Source organism: Ambystoma mexicanum, chromosome 3q, assembly GCF_040938575.1.
Source record: "Ambystoma mexicanum isolate Mex_15411 chromosome 3q, UKY_AmexF1_1, whole genome shotgun sequence".
In the NCBI taxonomy this organism is placed as follows: Eukaryota; Metazoa; Chordata; class Amphibia; order Caudata; family Ambystomatidae; genus Ambystoma; species Ambystoma mexicanum.
The window spans coordinates 675921848-675943811 of NC_090926.1; the positions used below are offsets into that span (position 1 = coordinate 675921848).

Here is a 21964-nt window from a genome sequence, read left to right on the forward strand (position 1 = left end):
ATTCTGCCCGGCAACTACCCCCGACAGGAGTGAAACCTGCTCAGCCACTCTTCCCAGGCCTGGCTGCATCCTGCTGCCCCTGCCAAAAAGGAGATGACACCTCTTGATGACACCTGATTGAATAAGGGGAGTGGCACCTGGGGACTACAGGAAACTAAAAGCACTGTCCCTGGCTCAGGCAAATGTTATATTGGGGGGGTCGTAAAATGGCTTCCTCTTGGGAGAAACTGGGAGGGGCAGTGCCTGTGAGAGCAAGCTGAGCTTGGGGGAAGTGGATAAACCAGAAATTCCACCATGTGTTTTGGAAAACACACCCCTTTGGGGCCAGAGCATGATTTTAAAAAGATGGATAATTCATAGTGCGGACTTGTAAAAATTATATAAATAACATCATCATTCTTGTGATTTTTCTGTGCACATTTTAAGAGGTGTTAGGACCCTGCGGTATGTTCTTGGGGATAGTAGCGGGAAAAGGTTGTTACTCCAAATGTATGCATGTTAAAAATCTGACACTTTATCATCTGAAACCCATATCCCTGGTGCACATTTGTGTAAAATCTGGAAAGGTTTAGAGGTCGTTATCTGGATGAAAAGGGGAGAATTCTGTCATCAGTGGACACAACATCATAGAAAGACAGGGATCGGATGGTTTGGTGCTACAGAAAATATGTCAACTGGACCTATAATATTAGAAAAATGGTACATAGATAAATATGTATTTGGGTCAGAAATAGATTTGTGTGCAATTTGACAAGGGGAGGTTCTTCTGACCATAAAACCTACAGCATCACTCTGACACTCCATTTCTTTCCCCCAATCAAGGGAGAGAGGAAAGCTTGGCCAATGATAAAGAGGGGCAGGCTTAGCTAGGCCCAGGCACACACCCATTTTCAAAACACATAAAAAGGAACATTGAAACCCAGGTAGGGACAGTCACTTTCCACTTTCTTGCGGGACGCTTTGCCGGGAGACTTCAGACTTCACATCCAGAGATCCAGACTTCAAATCCATCAATCTCCAGAGACCAGAAATTAACTCCAGAATTTGTAGCAGAGAGGCCTGAATCCACAAGCTGAATCATCTTCAGCAGGCCTCAAAACCAACCAAACTATTCAACAGCCGGGCGAGCTGTTTGAATTCTTTGCCAAGAACTTTTGCAAGAACCTGTAGCAGTATCCAGAAAGCAGTGCTGTATCCGGAACCAGAGAGAACCAGAGACCAGATCGCTGTGAAGAACTGCTAGCAGAAGTCCAGCCAATCCTGACCCGATCGGTGACGAAGTCACATACCTGTCCAAAATCTAGAGCGAGTACCCAGCTAGCACTGTGCCAAAACCAATCTCTTAGTTTAAAATAATCTAATCCAAACTATTTTAGCCTATTAGAACTGCCTCCTAAAATCGTGTCATTCTGTCATTTTTAAAACTGAAAACTGTCATCTGTCATTCTTCTCCTTATAGTGCCTCCGTAATTGCGCTCGACGCACGCCACTTAATTTGCCGCAATTTGACATTTTGCTTAATTTCAGCCACGTGTAAAAAGATTTGTCCTTGCTTTCCTTTGCTGAAATCCGTTTGCAACCTGACAATCATTCATAGAGCATTGCTAAAGTGATCCTGAAATAATACAAAGTAGTAGCTGTCACCCACCCTGAACCTCCAGAGGGAATTAAAATCATTTTAGCATATTTTTCACTTCTTTGCATACCACATAAAAGTATATTGCCTCTGTTTCAAACTCCTACCTGTTTTCCTCTAAGCTTGCTAGGGGGGGAACTGAATTATATTTGATTGCATTCCTGAGAACTGTGTGCTTTCCTTCCATCTCTTTACCTTGCATAATGGGGGAGGGGGGTGAATGGTCAAAGAAAAGTGATTACATTGTCTTTTGTTGAAGTCATATCAAGTTTATTTTCTGTACTGCATTTTCATTCATCATTGCATTGTCCTTGAAGCCATAAAAGCATTCTCAGCTACTTTATCCTCTCTATATCACTTCTAAGCCATCAAAAAGAGTGTACCACTGTAACATTATCCATTGTTGATCACTATCATCTTCACAAGTGTGCTATCAAACATTAATTTATTATAAAAGTGTGATATATATATTGTTTAATTTTCAAATAAACCTTTTAATTTGCAAAACAAACCTACTTCTTGGCTCAGTGGCGTCAGGGGGATTCTAAGAGAGGGGTGTTATATAAGGGTTATCATCCAGAGTAAATGAACTGGACATAAAAATATATCAATAAGGGTTTCCCTCAGCATCCCAGACTAGGCATTGACTTAGCTGTAGTGTTGAAATGAATCCGCTTACAGCGTTGGGTTGTTAATAACTTATTTCAATTCGTATTGGCTTCTGGATGTGTATTTAGTCATTAGTACAATATTTGCTATAGTACAATACACATGGTACTGATACGAAAAGAGCACTTACTTTACATGCTTTGATTCCTGCATGTAATAGATTTTATCATGTTAACTGGTATTTTTTGGTTCTACATTCGGTTTGCTTGTGATTCTGTCATGGTTTCTGTCAGAAATATGTAAAACCTGAATGAGATTGACAAAACATCTATTTAGTTTTGCAGTACTTGTTTGTCGAAGTTTCACTAACTATACTGGGGTTAGAAAAGGTGCTTTGCTTACCTTGTTAGTCGAAAACGAAGGATGAGAGCCGGTATGATAACCGCAGCCATGTGTTGACTTCGGTTTCGCCATTTTGAATTGCGCCGATCGTTCAATTAGGAGCGATAGCGTATCGAGTCAGTCTGGGGGTGTGTTGACGTAATTTGAATCAGACGCCATCTTGGATTGTGCTGAGTGATAGCGTTCAGTATTATGTGGTTCTTGCATAACTTTAAAGCTTGTTCAAGTTTTCAAGTTTTCCACACAATTCTGTATCATTGACCCCCGTTGTTACCGAGGGTAATTTCAAAATATTGCGGCAATTAACACTTGATTTTGTATCCTACCATAACAAGTTTTAACATTATGCAAGACCCAAATAATACTGAACGCTATCATTCAGCAAAATCCAAGATGGCGTCTGATGCAAATTACATCAACAGACTGACTTGATACGCCATTGCGCTTGGTATAACGATCAGCGCAATTCAAAATGGCGAAACCGAAGTCAACACACGACTGCGGCTACCAAAGCGGCTCTCCTGCTTCATTTTTGACTAACAAGGTAAGCAAAGCACCTTTCCTAACCCGAGTATAGTTTGTGAAACTTAGACAAGCAAGTACTGCAAAACTAAATAGATGTTTTGTCAATCTCATCCAGGTTTTACATATTTCTGACGGAAACCATGACAGAATCGCAAGCAAACTGAATGTAGAACCAAAAATACCAGCTAACGTGATAAAATCTATTACATGCAGCAATCAAAGCATGTAAAGTAAGTGCTCTTTTCGTATCAGTACCGTGTGTATTGTACTATAGCAAATATTGGACTAATGACTAAATACACATCCAGAAGCCAATACGAATTTAAATAAGTTATTAACAACCCAACAAGCTATTCCATCCCAAGTGGTTGTCCAGCCTCACCTTTGTATTAAACTGTTAATGTCTCCACGCATCAACTGTATGTCGTAATACCCTATAGACAACCCAAAATCAATAATTAATTCATTCAATTTATCTCTTTTCCTGATAGAAATTGGAAGATTAAATCCTAACCACCCATCTGAAGAACCAACTATATTACGTGCAGGAAACCAAGCATGTTAAATAATAGGAAGACTAAATCCTAACCAACCTTCTGAAAAACCAATAACAACATATTGGGGAAACACCTGTCGAGGGACATCATACTCAAACTAAAGAGGGAAATCATGCTCAAATCGAGTAAAGAGGGAAATCAAATTCATATCAATCTATCAATCAACAAACAGCAACATCAAAGTTGTAATGAGAAACTGCTAATGTGAAGCAACATTAAGTACTCCTAAGGATCTACTCTGTACCAACCAACAAAAGTTAATAACTTAATGTGATGAAACATTAAAGAACTCACACTACTGTTTAATCATTAATGTATTCTCCTTAATATGAAGATATTAAGGACCAACAACTGAACAACCTCATTGTACTCAACTCTGTGAACATTATTTCAAAACCTATGTTTGTTATAAATGTGATGAAGATAATAAAAGCCAATTAATGATACCAAGTCTACTTGTTTGACATACAGACCACCACAAATCTGTAGGTGCAATCAAAAGGTAATTTTCTCATTTTCTCAATATTGGAGGTATATGGGTTGCAGCAGGTAGTATGCCTTTTTTTCATTTTGCCAACACCAGAGCTCTAACTATGAGGAGGTTGAGGTCTTCTAATTGAACATTTGTTTAAGATTTGCCTGTACCACTTGCTTTTATTTCATATGTAAACTTGGCCATTTGAAAAGACTGCATGTAGAAACGTAGTTATGTTTGAAGCATTCATATTACAGTCCAGTGTAGGTGGTTCTCATGGGGTGACAGCGAGAAACCAGATATTAGCTTTGAAACTAAAATTTTCATTCCAACCTTCCCGCATTTGTGTCAAGTTGACTGACACCTCACGTTCTGATCGCTTCCTCTAAAAAATTGTTTTCTGACCGAACCAAAAGTAGACAATTACCCTCAAGAAGTACCTCTTGGGCTCTTAACTGTAGAACACGCTTCCTTCTCCAAACCTTGGGTAGCAGAGATCTGAAAACACTCTTTCAACTTAATAACAAAGGATAACAGGCTTGATTGATAGAGTGCAAGCAATAACTCTTCTTAGAGACGTCCTTATGTGTTTATGAAACCGAAATGGGGATCAAAATGGGCGTGACAGGTGTAGTTTGGCCAAGGAAAACGGAGTCTGTTGAAGGTGCAGATTCTGGTGAAGGAGGAGAGTCTGGCAGAGATGGAGTAAAGGTGCACCACAATGACAAAGCTCCTTAGCCCATATTCGAGGGTGTGATATTAGAGTACTATGTACTTGCTCTAAGTGGCTGCATCTTCTTGTTACCTACTGATCAGATGTAGAAGTGTAACACGTACCACGAGTGGATTTATTTCTTATAAAACTGCACATATTTCATTTAAAGGCTGCCAGAAAGCATCCTGCATGCATTTTCCTACTCCCTCTCTGAGCCACATTTAGCAGCAGCTCATCTGAGGCAGTGCAGTGTACAGTAAATGTCCAAAGGGTGCTTGTAGTAGGGCTTTTGCACTTTCAACCAATGTCCATTACCCACGCCTCTCTCCCTCACACACATGCACAGCATCTGGGCTGAGAGTCCAGCACTTTAATTACCTACTTTTGAAACATTTATTTTGCTATCAGCATCACGGCAGCCGGTCAAGTGGCACAGCGAGTAGAGTGCTAACACAGGTTCGAATCCCATCCGAGGTCAATACACACCGTGGGTAATAATAAGCAGCGCTCAGAAACCTGAGGGTTCGTAGCGCTATATAAATGCCAAATTATTATTACCTTTCTTATGCAAGGATGTTTAGGCAATTGGCACTGTGATGGGACATTTTACACTGAAAGACATACAACTTTAGTTACATAGCAAATGGGTCAGCTTCAAAGACAGTTAATGTGAGAAATTCAACAAAGCTCCCGTTTAAAGATCAGTTTATATCTTTGGTGTCTTTTAATTTGACGTGCAAAAGGTCCGATTTTATGTTGATAGTCAAATGTTCTCAACATCATGCACAACGACGAGCTGGAAGCTTGCGAGAGAATCGACATACCCAAGTGACCTGATTACACAACTTCTTTTAGTGTGTCAAAGCGCTGAAGGTAAAGTGGTGCCAACCGGGAGATTTCTCAGGCATGCATTATTTTGTATTCTAGGACTTCTAGTTTTCCCATTCAATAAGGGGAAACTAAAGCTACGCTGATATGATGTATTTACATATGGTCATCTTGCTTTATTATGCAATTTCTATATTTTGTGAGTAAACTATAGGACCATACCATCAAAAGGCATTGAAATCCTAAACGTAAATCATGAATCGTATGTAGTGAAGTGCAGAGTGGTTTAAAATCCCTGCTTCACTGTTCAGTTCAACCAAAGTGTGTGATCTTGAGCAAATAATTGAATCTCAGTTTGACTTAATTGCAAATATTGGAGTCTATAAAAGTGATAAAGCTCATGCTATTTGCAAAAAGACTCCCTTACAATGGAGCCGATTAAATGGTTTTAGGGATGGAATTGTGTCCCATCATGCTCCTCCAATAGTGGCATCGAAGCAAGTAACCCAGAATTGCACCGCTGTTGCACTGGCCCTCCCGAAGAACCACACATTCTGCCATTAACATGGTTTCTTGGCGTCTCTGGATCTGCAGAACATGGGCTAAGGGTCAAACATAGCATGTTGAGCATGGCAGGTTTCATTTATTAGATCTGAACATGAAGCGCTCCCCATGGGGTGTAAGTTGTGAGCTATCTGGAGCAGTGGCTAATGTGTGCTCTGGATTGCTAAAGGAAAATGTGCAGTTATCTGTGTGAGTGGGGAGAGTTATGCTGGTGCATCTGGGCTGGGTGTGGTTGGCATGTAGTGCAGACACCTGTGATGCTTCAGATGGTGTATGTCCAATTGTGTAACCTATGGTTCAGTTGAAAAATGGTGTGTTGTGATGTTTTGATTAGGGTGGGAGGCAGAATGATGTGGAATTCGTTCTTGTTACCGCATCTTTCTCCAATTAGTTCCAAATCTGAAAGCATGGACACACCATGCAAGCATGGAAGGTGAGGCTTTCAAGCAGCAGTTTAGGCTGCACAAAGAAAAAGGGAGCATTTTCCTTCTGTTTGCTTTCACTGGTGACTCACCACAGGAGCCAAGGACCAGAGGAGAGCGACTCACCAGGGAGGCAAAGACCAGGGGGGTGGCAGAGCAGGCAAGGATCAGAGGACGGTGGACAAGAGGATTCAGCCATGGAGGCAAGCTCCTAGGGTAGAACGGACACAGAGCATCACAAAAGGGAGTAGGGCTGACAGATTACTCCATGTCATTCGGGACACCCTACTCCGCTCCTGGGCTTTGCTTTTACCTACATTTTACTTTAGCACATGTTATTCAATTGAAATGACTACAGCCAGTAGTTACTGAGTTTAAGTTACAGGTACAGGCTTACTAAAATAAGGAAATACAGCAATATAAAATAAATATTAAAACGTAACCTGTGATGGCTAGAACGAATTCCTGTGCAATGCTCATAGGAAAATATCATTTTTACCTGCAACACTATTTAAAACTGTATGCATTTCTAATTTAACGCCAATCGCAATATGTTTCAGCTAGGTGTGCAAATGCGTGTTTTGGCGTAAATTATTATTGCAAGAGGACACTAATTGCGCGTTCTATAGAGACATGTACGTCAAACAATTTATTGTTAAATTTGCCTGCATAGTTGGATCAAAGATTTCGGTATATTAATTTATTGTTTGAATATTTCTGATGGGGGGGGGTGTATCTAGTGCAATTTTTCTATTCTAAGCATAGTCTGGTCAAACGCCAATGCAACAAGAGTCAATGAAGACTGCAAGCCAAAGGTCAAGACCCATCTAGATCCTCCCCCCACCTCTCCTGCCATCCCACTCCCATCGTTTTGCATGCAGCCAGAGTACCAATAGTAGTTCTTTTCCATTTTCGCAGACAGCTGAATTTCCAAGGGTTTACTGGCTATATGAGACACACCCCTTCCTTTTTTACACCTTGCCGGCAGGCATTCCCAAAGGTTTACTCACCGCTTGCATAATGCTACTGCAACAGCAAGGAAAGGCAACCGGTAGAAATAACCCATTCCAAGAGGTGCGGAGCGTGGATTTGTATCGCACAAAACACTTGTGCTAACTTCAGCGAATAGCAACCGTATAGCCAGGCAAACACTGTCCGCTGGCCGATTGGATGCCTTCAACAAAAACATACAATGAATGGCAACCAATCAGCAGGTCAGCTTTTACCCTGGGAATTTGCTAGGCATCGGACATCAACACACTTCTGCACTCTTGGCTTGTGCTCCCCAGGAGCATGCAAGGAGCCAGACCATCACAATATGGGACTTTACTGCAAAATCAGCCTGACATAAAGCTGACAAGCCAATGGTCTTTCCTTTGGCAGAATAAGAAAATATATATATATATATATATATATGTATTTATATATATATATACATATATATATATATATATATATACACCTAGATTAATGCCATTCATAATATATGTAATGTTTCTAATACACATTCATAGATTATACTTAGAAATGGTATCACAACTTTATTTTACTATTTGGGGGAATGTCTGGGGTCCAAAACACTATTGAGCATAAGCTGCAGTCAGCCATGGCACTAACCTGGACTTGAGCCTCGCTCCGCATCAGGTAGCGCATTTTGCTGAGGATGCACTGCTGCAGCTGGTCCCAGGACATGGTCCTCTCTTCCCTGGTTAGTAGAGGTGGCCCGAACCTGTGGATCACAAACACTGAATTCACTAAATAACGTCATAAAGCCTGCACCCATCCTATATGGACCCCACAGTTATTCAACACAACGCAAAGTTAAAAGCAATTAATCAAGGAAGAAACATCCACACACAAGTACAGTATATTCGGCTATCACACCACCCAGCTTTAAACCTAAAGAAGGGATTTCATCCACTTCCTACACAATGTGTAGGAGGAAGCTGATCCTAAACCACCAGGAAGCACATTCCAAGCACTTGGGGTCTAGAAGGAAAAGGCCTGAGCTTTATTCATTAGTAACTTGCAATTGAGAAAGGGGAGCTGGGTGACATTGTCATTTTCTCTGTAGATGTTAACCAGAAAGAGAAGACGGACAGATAGACTTCACTATGAATAGCCCTAAAACATTCATATAGATCATGTTGTATATAGCACTACATGCCAGATTACTTTCACGTTTCAGTGTTCTGAAAAAATTCGTTCTCCTACCCAAAGAAATTAGACTCAATTCATTGAGCTCACAAAGATGAAGGGCTGCCTCAGTCCTGCCATGTCAGGTTTGAACCATAGTGCTGTTGGGTAAATTAACATTTGGCATGAGTGCTTAACTCGCTGAGCATTTTTTGTCAATTTGGCCCAATTGAAACCATTTTCATTGGTGTCTTTAGCAGTGAGTGTATAGGCAGAATCCAACACTTCCAGCACAAGAGGGAGTTTCCATAAAAATAGCGTGACATAACGGGAGCCCTGCAATGTCCACAAACTCTCGTCACTTCAAGAAATATGTATCTTCTACTTATTGTTTTAAGGAGATGTAACGCTTAGCCAAAACACCTACCGGCAGCACTCTGTATAACGTAAATACTATGGAAGATGAGGAAGAACCCTGAGGGACCCCACATCTCAAAGGTCTGGGAAGAAATCTCTCTGCTGGTAAATGTACAAGATGTAAGTTCGAGCCAGGTAGTTGCCAAGAAACCCATCTTCTGTGTTTAGATGTTAATAAACATATCATGTATGTATGTGTCGAATGCCACATTGATCTGGCAAGTCAGGCAGAGGCATAATACAGGCATCAGTAATACCAAGGAGATCATGAAGGAAATGCAGAGTAGTAGTCCGGTTCCTACAACCAGAACATGAAGCAGTACACGGGTTTCCCAAGAATAAATCAGGTTCGTATTTAGTGACGTTTGAAAAGAGAGGGCATGTTCGGTTAGGTTTGTCTGTGGAGTGGAGTTCTGCGCCCTTGCCAGAGGCATACAGATCGCAGTCTGCTGGTGAAAGGAACATGAGCGAGAGCAAGATAAGCGGGTTGGGGAAGCGAGAAATGGAAACACCGGGAGGAAGAGATACTGCTGGAGAAGAATGCTTTGTGATGGGATTTGTGTCTTAGAAAAGGGGATTAGTACCTAGTCCACTTTTGTCCAAGAGTCATCCAGAACAGGAATGCGAGACTTGTCCTTGGCCTCAAGCCCTGGGATCGTATCTCTCCAGCCCTGAAATGTTTAATTTGCTCCTACTGGCTACAAGGATTAAATTCAAGACCCTTTGCATTGTCCACAAGGCTTTCTGGGGCCTGGGTCCAAAATACCTTGAACTCTCCCTCCGTAAATACCTTCCTACTCTAGCTCCGCCACCTCCAACTGCCTCAGGATCAGTCGCTTCTCCAAGCAACAATTTGGGGGTAGATCTCCTTCCTCGGCTGGGGCCTCCCTCTGGAACAGTTTCCCTACCACTCAAACTTGAGGAGAACCATCTTCAATTCCGGAACCATCTCAAGACCTTCCTCTTTGCACCTGCTTTTGCTCTTCCTCTCCCCTGCTGACCAGTCTGCTTCGGCACCAGGCACCTGGTTATCCTCTGATTTTCGGGCCCAGGTCCATACCCACCCAGCCACACACCCGCACTGCCTCCTCGCAACCCTTGCACTTGGGTCTGTATATGTAACCCTACAGTCCCCTTACCTGCACTTATCAGACACCCCTTGTCTACACTTTAACCTTGCACTTGCCAAATTGCTGGCTGCACTAGCAGTTTGTTTTTTATCCCTTGCTCAGCACTTTCCACTCCTCCCCTCTCCCTTGCACTTTCACATTCTCAATGTCACGGGGCCTAGTAAGATCATTGTTTTAGTCTCCCTTGCCCCCCCCCTTGCCTCGTCGCGCTCTGAAACACTTGTGTATGAGTGCGATACGAATAAATTATCATATCATTTGCTCAGCAGATGGTTAAATATGAATTATACCCAATATCAAGATTCTTTTTCCCCAAAAAAATTAAGTAGATCCATACCTGTGCAATCTTGGCCAGTCCGGAAGGAGAAGCAGACTGATTAATAAGACAAAAGGCGCATGTGCTCATTCATAGGCATAACAATGTTGTTGCTGAACACGTGTTTGTGAATTTTAATGACTTTTTATACATTATTGGCCAATTATTTTTAAATGTCAAGCTATTTATTTAAGTTACTTAAAATTACCATGGAGGACGGAGAAGTTCTGTCAGTGTAATGATTAATGTCTTTCAAATAAATCAATGATTCAATGGCATGTGTAAGACCGACATCACGAAATCCATAAAAGACTAAAGAAATGCTGACTCCCTCCAGATAGGATAAGAATGGCATGAGCTCTAGCCTGGGCAGAGTCCGGTGGCAGCATGAAAGGTAAGACGCGGCTGCCATGGGTGGTGGGGGCACTCTGTGGGTGGTTCTACCCAGCTCAGATCACCTGCCCAGTAATGCCAACCTCCACACGTGTCCATGCCTCTTGCAATCTTCAGGGAGGCAGTCCAGCTGTAGGTGGTTTAGTACATTGGCAGATATCACTTTTAAGAGTTGCTCAGTATTTATTTTAAAAAAACACTATTATTTCAAAATGTGCTCCAGATCAAGAAAAAGTGTGCGAATATTTTAAAGCGTGAATGATATTATTAAAGGAATTCCCAAATTCGTATTTAAACAACGCACAGAATATTTTGAAGACCAAGTATGCAAAGTCTTTTAAAGTGAGCAGAATTCCCACTAATGATTGATTTACTTCAATGAGACTTGAATCGGCTCCGTTTTTCGCAGGGCGTCCGCCCAATTCTGGTCCTCGAAGGACAGGGCCTTTCTCTGCTCCAAGACTACAGGTACCATCATGCAACCCACCCTTGAGGCGTGCGCCAGTCGCACACCTGCACACATTCCAAGCACTCCACACAGCATTGCATCAGGCATTCGCAGCAATACTCGGTTTGCCTTGGTTTTTTTGCAGGGTAACACGCAGCAAAGCTCTGCTTGTCTAGACCGTCAGAGTGGCGGAGGATTGCCAGCTTCAGAAAGACTTCTGATTAGTTAACTACCAGCGTGAACTAAGTGTAATGCACAGGGTTTCTATACCGCCCTCCTGCCCCCGTTGGTGGCATTTCTGGTGTTGTAAGAAAAAAAATGCAGGGCATTCGATTGCGCTAGAAGCATTTCAAACCAGGACCCTTTTTGGTGTTCCAGTGTCCGCCTAAGGAAGACATTTAAAGCAGCCCGACCACACGAAATGGACATCTCCCCCATTTGTACCCTTACTAGATTGGACAGCAAGTCTATGAAGACGTTTTTAAGGCATGACCCCTTCTTTTTCCCACTACAGTATCTCTGCATTTCCTGAACCACACAACGTGTTATGTTATTTGATTTGTATAGCGCCAAAGCCCTACGGTGTCCAGGCTCTGAAACAGAGACCAAAGTTAGGTGGAAGAGACAGCCAGGTCCTCAGAGTGTTTACATGAACAATCTGGTTTTTAAAGATTTCCTACAAAACAGGTGATTTTCTTCCTTTGGGAGTGCTTCTGGCATCTCGTTCCAGGCCCGTGCCGCCAGGACAGGAAAAGAGCAGCCACTGCCCCGGGCTCTTTTTACCCAGTTCACTCTAAGGAGGCAGGCCTTAGCAGATCAGCAATCTCTAGTTGGGTGGTGGATGGTCAGCCTTTCTTTGAGATACCGTGGAGCAGTTCCAAAAGTACACTTATGACCTAGTGTCAGCAACTTAAACAAAATCCTGGCTGATATCGGTAACCAGTGCAGCGCCTTCCAGCTGTGGATGTTGGTTCATTTCGTGCCATTTGGTGTACAATACGTACAGCTGCATTTTGGACTTTTTGCAATTTTTGGATGTCCTCTTCACTAGCACCGGCCAAAAGGGAATTACAGTAATCCAGTCGGGAGAGTACGACAGCCCTGGCTAACTTTGCCCCGATTGCCTTTATAGATCATGGGGGTGACCAGTCTTAGGACTCTTGGGCGGTAATTTGTACTTTTTACTATAATATCCACATGTGCACCTGCATTCAGGTTGACCTCCATGTATGTGTCGAGGGTCCTTACTTTAGTGGCCACTACAATCCGGATGCCCTCAATCAAGAAGCTGGCAAATGCCTGATCAAGGCTTTCCCTGGCTTGTTTGGACCCATAAATCATTAACTCAGTCTTTCCAGCGTTCAAACATAGCCAGTTGGCAGGCATCCATTTTTTTGTAATCTGATAAGTATTGTTTAACTTCTCCTGGTCCTTTACATTGTTCTCACTGATCTCCATGGACAGCTGAAAATCATCTGCATAGTTAGTAAAAAAAGGAGTCCTAGTTTTTCTAACTCCATGCACAGAGGTACAATATTTACATTAAAGAGTAATGGGGACAAGCATGCCCCCTGGGGGACTCCACAAACAGTAATTTCTGCCTCGGACGAGGATTCTCCCCATTGAACCCTAGATCTACGGCCCTCCAAAAATGATTTCATCCATCTGACCGCCTACTCTGAGAGGCCCCCCGTAGTAGCCAGTCTCAACCAATAGGATCTTGTGGTCTAGCAGATCAAAGGCTAGAGTTAGATCGAGTAAAACCAGCAGCCCCGATCTACTTCCATCTCAACTGCATTTATCCTTGCAGACCTACACAATTCACTTCCAGCTCCAGAGGCAGGAGCCCTTTGGGCCACATTGATATAGGAAAGGATTTGATGATGGGTGAATGCTTCAGAAGTAAGCAGTGCCAGAGCAGAGGTACAACCACAAGTGCTAACTATACAGAGAGGAGATGCAGCTCGTCTACAATGGGAAGATCCCTGCCGACCCACCACCTATCACAGAAGAGCCCGCAAAAATGTAAAGGGAAATGCAGTTTCCTTTTACATTTCAGGTATCTAGCATGCATGCCGAGTTGGCAATTCAAGGTCAGGCAGTTTTGCTTCTCCTTCCTTTCATGGACCACTAGGGATACATGCTGGGGAACTGCAGGCCTAAATGTAGGTAGGGGGGTCGCACCAGAGACTCCTCGCACATTTAGGTCTATGTGGGTGATGGAGACCCTTCGGCTCCACTGACCTGGTCCTGGTGTTTGTGGAGCCGATAGAGGAGCATTGATAGGAGCATCGAGTCCAGAGCTGCAAGGAACCAGGATTAAAAAAACATTTTTGTATGTGTGCATGCATGCCAGGATGTCATATGTGTGTGTATGCAAGACGTTCTCTGTGTAAGTACGTGTATGAGAGTACAGTGTGAATGGTGTACATTGGTGTGAATGTGAATGAAAATGCAGTGTGAGGGATTGGTTGAGCTGGTGTGTGTGTTTGCACATGTGAATGAAAATACAGTGTGAATGATTGCTTGAGAAAAGGTGTGTGTGTACATGCACATTCACAAAGCTGAGGCTTGAGCGGTGCCCTCAGCCAGCAAGTACATGTTTTCTTACTATGCATAGAATTTTACAAAGGCATTAAGGGTAAAGTTGACATGATGAATGTTCGTGGGGTACTTCTGCAGGCAGCTAAGACATGCTTTCTTAATGCGGCATGTCATGTTTTACTGGTACAAAGGGGTAAAGCCAGCATGAGTGTCATTACAGGTCTAGACTGGCCTACAGTAATCGAGCCAGTCAGGGTAGATTTTTTTGACAGATTAAAGCCAACCTGCTGAGTGTCTTTACATAGCCATAGTGGCTTACATTGGTATGGCCAGACTGGACATATTTTCTTTCTGTTGCATGGCATGACATTTTTACTGCCAGCGGAAACAGAAGTATATATGTTTCCAAGATAATATCGGCAAGTATTGGCGTAGCCTGCATGTACATGCATGGGCACTCCTAGCATGAAAACACTATTTGATACTGGCATATAATGTGTGCAAAGGGATCATGAAAATCAGTTGGAAAACCTTCTTTAGATGGTTTGGGCTCCCTCGCTATGCTCGGTCACTCTCGCATATTTGTGGGAAACATTTACTCCTCTAATTAAACAACTCACCCTCCGCCACAGACGCAAAGGATATAGCAGAGTGCTTTAAACTCCATTGTGTGCTACACACAAACAAGTGTGGCCTCTGGAACCATCAAAATGAAGACAAAATACTGCTTATGCAAACATTGATTCTCTTTGTTCAGCTCCCTTTCTTATGTGACATGTTTATAGACTGAATCAAACAAGCTAATACTTTTCCAATGCACGAATTTGCTGAAATCAACTCAGCATGCGCTGTGGAGTATTTTATTTTATATGTGAGGCATTAGCAGCCATGGTGCACTGCACCTAGTGCAGTGCACATAAAACAGGTTTTCGCGAGGATGCAACATTCTCAGTCAATGCCACTTGAAATTGGAGCATTTGTTTCAGCAGTCTCAAGGTTCACCAGATCTAGGAGTAGCAAGCCTTTTGAATATTGGCAATGCGGTCTACTGTTCTGCGAGCAAACTAACAGTATTTAAGAGCACGGACTTGCAAGTACAGGGGGACAAATAATAATAGGGTTTCCAGTGATGCACTTGTCGAAGCTCTGAACTCCATCACCACCCAATCACACAGTGGTTCTGACCTCACACTACTGAAGGTACTCCATTAAATCTGCAGATTACTGATTATCAGAACCAAGACCACCTATTACCGTACATTACAGCCAATGCCAACAACAAAACCAGAGCCCGCTTCAAGGCCAGTAAGCACTGCATCAACCCTCTCTACCTATCCCAACCGTACGGCACTCCATCAAATAAATCACAAACAGCTGCTTAGCTCAGCAAGAAGCACCAGCACAAAGATCCCAATGCCACAACTAGCATGCCACATGCCCCATCACAAGAATTCTCTACACTTTGAACAGCATTCAAAACACTCACCATGGAAGTCTCTACTGCTAGAACCCCTCAAGGCCACATTATTCGCGAATGTCATCCTCTCAGACACTGTCCTGAAAGCCCTACATGCAGAAGCCCTCCACCCCTTCCTGATGATCATCAACAGCTCCCTCTCTCAAGACACCTACCCTTAAAAACCAAAAGACTGGAAACATTCTCCCACTGCTCAAGAAACCCACACTGGTCCTTTATGATCTTAGAAATTATGATATGATAGGTTATTTATAATGCGCTTAATACCTAGAGGTTTCTAAGTGTGGACCCGGACAAGTGCGGACAAGGCGAGCAGGTTGCCCCTAAGCCATCCTCCCGTGTATACACGTGTGCCACCTAACTCATCTTCCCTTCATAGGAAAGGTTGCAGTGAAATCAGTAGCTACTCAACTCCACCACCACAGACACCAACAACCTTCTACACTCCTAACAATCTGGATTCAGACTCAAATGCACCTGAGAGAGCAACCATCCAAGTGATCACTGATGCCCTCAAGATCCTCGATGAGAGATACCCTGCTTCCAGGTTCTCCTTGACCGGTCAGCAGTGTTCAACAAAGTAAATCAACTAGGTTTCCCTTATGTCCTACATCGCTGCATGGGGATCAGTGAGACCATCCTCCAATGGCTCAAGTCCTATCTCACCAACCACAATAAGTTCATCCAGAGAGACTCCTCCAGATCACCTATTCTACTCATCAAATGTGGAGTACAGCAAGGATCATCCTCTCGCCCATGATCTTCAACCTGTAACTAGAACCACTTTGAACCCTCCTGACGCTGCACAACATCCACAAATATGTTGATACTTATGCCTCACAGCTCTTTCTCAAGATCTGCTCCATCGAAGACATGCAGAAGACTCAAAGCCTGCCTCACACTAATCCAGTCCTGGATGTACAGTGCTTACCTAGAGCCCAACCCATCCAAGACTGCATTCCCATTTCTCACCAACAACACAACATTCAGACCTGGCTCTCTGACATGACCATGAGGGCTTCACACACATGCTGACCGCCCTGCAGCAAGACCCCTCGGTTCTACCTCAGTAGAACACTCTCCTTCAAGACACACCTAGCTAAAAATATGCTAAAAGTGTAGTACTAACTCCCCAGCCAAAAAAAAAAATCAATAACAAATGTCAAGCCCTTCCTTTCAGCAGGCAACATCAAGTCTACTGTCCAAGCCCGCATCCTATTCCACCTGGGCGGTGTCAGTGCCCTTATGGAAGGCCTCCTAAAGGTCACCCTATCGCCTCTGAGAAGTCTCCTACATGTGGCAGCATGTCTCAAAGGACTCTGCAAATTCCACCACATCACACCAGCCCTCATCACACTTGTACTGGGTCCCCACTGCATTAACGCATTGTAAGGCTCTGGTCTTATCCTCCATCCTAATGGAATCTGGAGTGAGCGGCATGATTGACAATGGAATGTTACTGGTTAGAATGTTTATGTGTGACTGGTGGTCTCTTGAGGGAGTTGAGAGATGTAGCCTGAGAGAGAGGATTCCGGTGCTTGTCTGTGAGATCTGGACTTTACCATCTGATGAATAATGACTCTAGAAACTGGATGCTATGCTTGCAAACTGATTAAAGATGTTACTCATCCACACCTTGATGTCAGAGTCATTTTGCTAAAACGCAGAACTGCACATTGGTGATGAGGATGCTGGCTGTGCTGGGGGGACAGCACAGAAGAAGAGACAAGCACCGCCCGTCAAACTATGGAAGACCCTCTCTCTCAGGTAGGGTGAGTGCTTAATGCTGTAGGCGCAGAAGAGCCCAGCACAAAGGGCACAGGTGCAGGAAACAAGGAGCTGTGCCAGGGGCCAGTTGGCCTGTCAGCAGTTAGACAGGTCAATCATAGAGAAAGTCAGGAGACTTTGGCAGGGCTGAGGGCCCAAAGACTGTTTTAAGGGGTTGGTAACCCAAGCTGCAACATGGAGGGCTTAGTGCCCAAGGCAGTAGCGATTTGAAGAGGCCCAGGGGTCTAAGTTATGCCTGGATTATTAGGAAGCCATGCTGCGCAGCTGGGGGCTTGGAGCCCAGGGCAGCAGTATCTGAAATCTGAAGAGGTTGTGAACCTAAGCTGCACCAAGAAGTGACAGGGAATTTGTTTGAAGGAGTTTGGGCTAAGGTACAAAGCCCCTGGAGCAGAGGAGGGTCCTGGGGGCCATTCCAGCGTTTGAGAAGACTTGGAGCCTGTACCTGCACCTAAGGGACTTGTAGCCCGTGAATACACTTGGGGGGCTTGGAGCCCATGGCACAGTTGGAGGTATTCAGAGTCACAAATGTGCTTATGAAGGGGCTCGGAGTCAATATGCAGCGACACCATAAGGGAGTTAGAGCACATTACAGCGCTGGAAGGGGCTCTTAATTCTGGCTTTGTTGAGGAGAAAAGGCTGCATATATCAGGCTCTGGAAACGGCTGTTTTCAGGCAGAGTGACACACTTGCAAAATGTGTGCCAGCGAGAAATGCAGGGAGCGGCCTGCACTGTGTAGGAGGTTTCCTTGTGCAGAAGAGTGCAAAAAGGAGAAGTTGGAAGAGTTTGCCAGCGGGTGTGTTTTTGTGACAGTGTGTGTGCTGCAAGCTCATAAAACGTGATGCAACAGGTATCTCTAGAGGAGCTGCGAGAAGGAACTTACCTGGTTGGGAGAAGCTGGGGGAGTGAACCGCTCTGGCACAATGTTCGTTGGAGTCAGGAGCTCTGTTTCTCTCCGCAGCCACTGAATTAGTGATGACGTGCGCTGGAATGCCTTGTGGGTTGGCAAAGGCATAGTGAGAATGTCACGGGAAAGAACTCCTTACCAATGCTTGAAGTTGTGAGGAGAGGAATGCTGAAGTAAAGAACCTTTGGCGTGTGGAGCGTGCGTGTGTGAGTGTGAGAGCTTGAAATTGACGGTTGGAGTTTCTTGTGGGATATGTTGTCCAGATATTTAGGTGCTCCATCAAAGTGTTCGAATGCTGAGGAGCAGGGAACAAGATTTACAATTTTTGTTTGCAAATTTTGTTTTGAGTTTAGGTTTCAAAGGTGTTTGTGCTCAGTCAGCCAGGGGCGTGCGGGATTTAAGTCCTGAGGTGAAGGGTTTTAAAGGAGGTTTAAAGTGACATTTTTGAGGGAAGTGATTGAAACATGCATAGTTCTAGTGATATTTTGAAATGTTTGTTTTATTTGTTTTATTGGTATTCATTTAGCACGCAAGAGCCCGAGGACATCATGGCATTTGTTACAGTACAAAGCTTAGTTACTTAGTTACATGGTCATTAGCAATATAAATACAGGTTGCAATATAGTTATATTACATTTGTGTTATATTACAATATACATGGCAGAAGTGGAGGAGGCAGTCGCAATGCTAGTTGAGGAGAGTGGCCTTGACGTTGTTGCGGAAGACAGAGATGGAAATTTCAGCTCCAAGGGTGGCAGGGAGTGAGTTCTAAAGTTTTGGTGCAATATAGGAGAAGCCTAGACCTCCAGCTGTGGCTCTCTTTATGCATGGTATGTGTAGCTGGTTGGTGTACTGAGCTCTGGTGGGGCGAGTGGATGTGGTCCTCGATATTGCTTCAGATAGGTATGCTAGAGCGGTTTTGTTGATGCATCTGTGTGTGATGGGGAGGATTTTCAGAGTAATACGGTCTTTGACCTGGAGCCACCGTGCTTCACGTCTGGCGTGGGATATATGGTCTCTTCTAGGGATGCTCATCACGGCTCTGAGGGCATTGTTTTGTGTGGTTTGCAGTCTGCGAATGTTCTTGGCAGAGGTGCCAGCTAGGGGAGCATTGCAATAATCGAGTTTGTCTCCTATAGTTGTTCTAGCTATGGCCAAGCAGTTCGGGGTGGATAGGTAGGGTTTAATGGCATTGATGAGATTGGTGCTGAACACTGATGCAGAGGCTATGGGGCTGACTTATTTGTTCATCGATAGATTTGCGTCAATGTGAACACCAAGAGTCTTGACAGAGGATGATACGGAGATGGTTGAGTTGTCTATGTTGAAGTTGTCGTATTGTGAGCTTTGCTTCATTATTGTGTTTGTCTGGCCAAGGATGAGAATTTCAGTCTTCTACCCGTTAAGACAGAGGACATTGATTGCCATCCAAGCTTGGATAGTGGCATAGATGTTATGAAGGGCTGTGGCATCTTGACGATAGAGTCCAGATAGGGGTATAAGTACTTGAGTGTCGTCTGCATAGTTTGTATATGCAACACCCATGGAGTCAAGTAGGTCGAAGAGGGGTTTTGTGAAGAGGGTATAGATGGTGGGGGGGGCTGTACAAGATCCTTGGGGGACACCGCAGTTTATAGTGGTAGGATCTGCATTTGCTGTGTCGGAGTAGATCTTCATGGCTCTTCCTTCAAGGAAGGAAGTGATCCCGGATGCTGCTTGATTAGAGAAATGGGCTGCATGGGTGAGGTGGGTGGTAAGTGTTTGGTGATCTACCAGGTCAAAATCAGCTGATAGATCGAGAAGGAGGAGCAGGGCAGGTTTGCCTTTGTCCATGATCTGTGAGATTTGATTTTTTAGGTCTAATAAGGCAGATTCTGTTCCATGCCCGACACGGAACCCAGATTGTCTTTTGCCTAGTATGGAAATAGCTTCTATGTATGATTGGATCTGGATGTAAGCTGCTTTGTCCAGGATTTTTTGGAGGAACAGCACTGTCGTTATCGGTCTGTAGTTGCTGGGTTGCGCTGGGTCAAGTGTGGCCTTTTTTAGAAGTGGCCACACCCAGGCTTCCTTGAGATTGTTTGGAAAGATGCATTAATGAAGGCAGTAATCAGGGGTTCTAGGTCGTTAGCGCATTCCTTGATGATTTTGGGAGGGCAAATGTCTGCTTTACAGAGGGATGGTTTGAGGTTTTTGATGAGATTACAGACCTCAGGTTCAGCGACGTCTCTGAAGGAGAATTGAGCGCGATTGAAATTACTACACTTGTCTTGTGTAGGGTGGTTGGTTTTTTGGTTTACGAGGGCTTTGCAGTGGTTTTGGATTTTGTTCTGGAGGAGTTTTATTTTGTTGAGCATGGCAGACAAAATGCTAGCCCACAAGGCTTTGTCTTTAGTTATCTTGTCAGCGGTGGCTGGAGGAGTGACTAATTCATTAAAGATTACGAATAGTTCTTTAGCTTGGGAGTTGGCCTTTGAAATCCTATCATTGAAGGAGTTGGATTTTGCTGCTAAAATGGCTTTTTTATATTGGAGGGCTATTCGTTTGAAGAGGCTCTTATTTAGGTCACTGGGATCCATTTGCCAGTTTTTAAGCGACAGACGCTTTTGAGCGCGGAGGATTTGGAGTTCATCCGAGAACCAAGAGTTGCAGTGAAATTATTTTTTTTTCCTTCTGGCTTTCAAGTGGGGCTATGGAGTTTATGGCATTGGTGAGAGTATCATTGAAGATAGCTGATAGTATATTTGGGTCCTGAGAGAAGGGTGGTGCTAGGCAAGGGCTTTTAAGATAGTGACGCAAGTTGTCTGCGTTGTGTTTTTTAGAACTTCTTGTTGTGGCAGGTGGTGCATGGGTGAGAGTCTTAGGTTTGGGGTTGGTGGGGATAAGGAATTTAATGCATGTGTGGTCCGTCCATGGGAGGGCGGTGTTTGAGGTAATGTTGGATGCACAGTTGGGATCCATGACCCAGTCAAGGGTGCGGCCTTTGGAGTGAGTGGGTGTGAGGACTCTTTGGGAGAAACCCAAGTTTGCGAGGTCTTTAGCTAGGGTTGTGGCAGATTTATCCTTAGGATCATTGTATCCTAAATTTAAGTCTCCTAATAGAAGGATTTTGGAGGACTTTTTAATGTTGTTGCTGAGCCAGTGGGAGAGGTGCTCTTGGAAGTCAGCTGGCAGTCCGGGAGGTCTGTATAGGATGTGGATATTGGTTAGATTATTGGGGGAGAGAGTAAACTTGGCTGATAGGATATCAGCATTACCACCCCAAGTATTATGGCCTGCGAGTCTTTGTGGATAAGGGCGACCCCCCCTCCAATCTTATCGCATCTATCTTGCCTAAGGATGGTGTAGCCTGTGGGTAGGGCTAGTGCGATGGCTGAACAGGAGGCATCATTGAGTCAGGTTTCGGTGATGCATAGTAGGTCCAGATTAAGTGTGGATAGTAGATCATTTATCTCGAGGGCATCTGCAGGTAGGGAGTGTACGTTCTGTAGTGCACATTAAAGAGGTGGGTATTGTGTGCCTTTGATGTTTTTGTTTGTACTAGTATGGGGTGAAGTGTGCTTGTTGTGGTGTGTGGTAGTGAGGGACTTAGTGCGAGGTAGTGTAGAAGCAGGTTGGGGTGGTGGGGGTAGAGGGGCAGTGCCTTTGCTCATCTTAGTGTGGGGTAGTGGTGCAGT

The 21964-nt window shown here is 44.0% G+C and overlaps 1 protein-coding gene across 1 annotated transcript in view; it reads right to left on the reverse strand.

The window, feature by feature from the left end:
* The window catches only part of USP43 (ubiquitin specific peptidase 43), a 1531566-nt gene that overhangs the window by 317468 nt on the left and 1192134 nt on the right, over positions 1-21964 (reverse strand). Inside the window, exon 8 of the mRNA XM_069654572.1 lies at positions 8351-8462. Coding sequence (XP_069510673.1) covers positions 8351-8462 — 112 coding nt within the window. The remainder of the gene's footprint in view (positions 1-8350; positions 8463-21964) is intronic.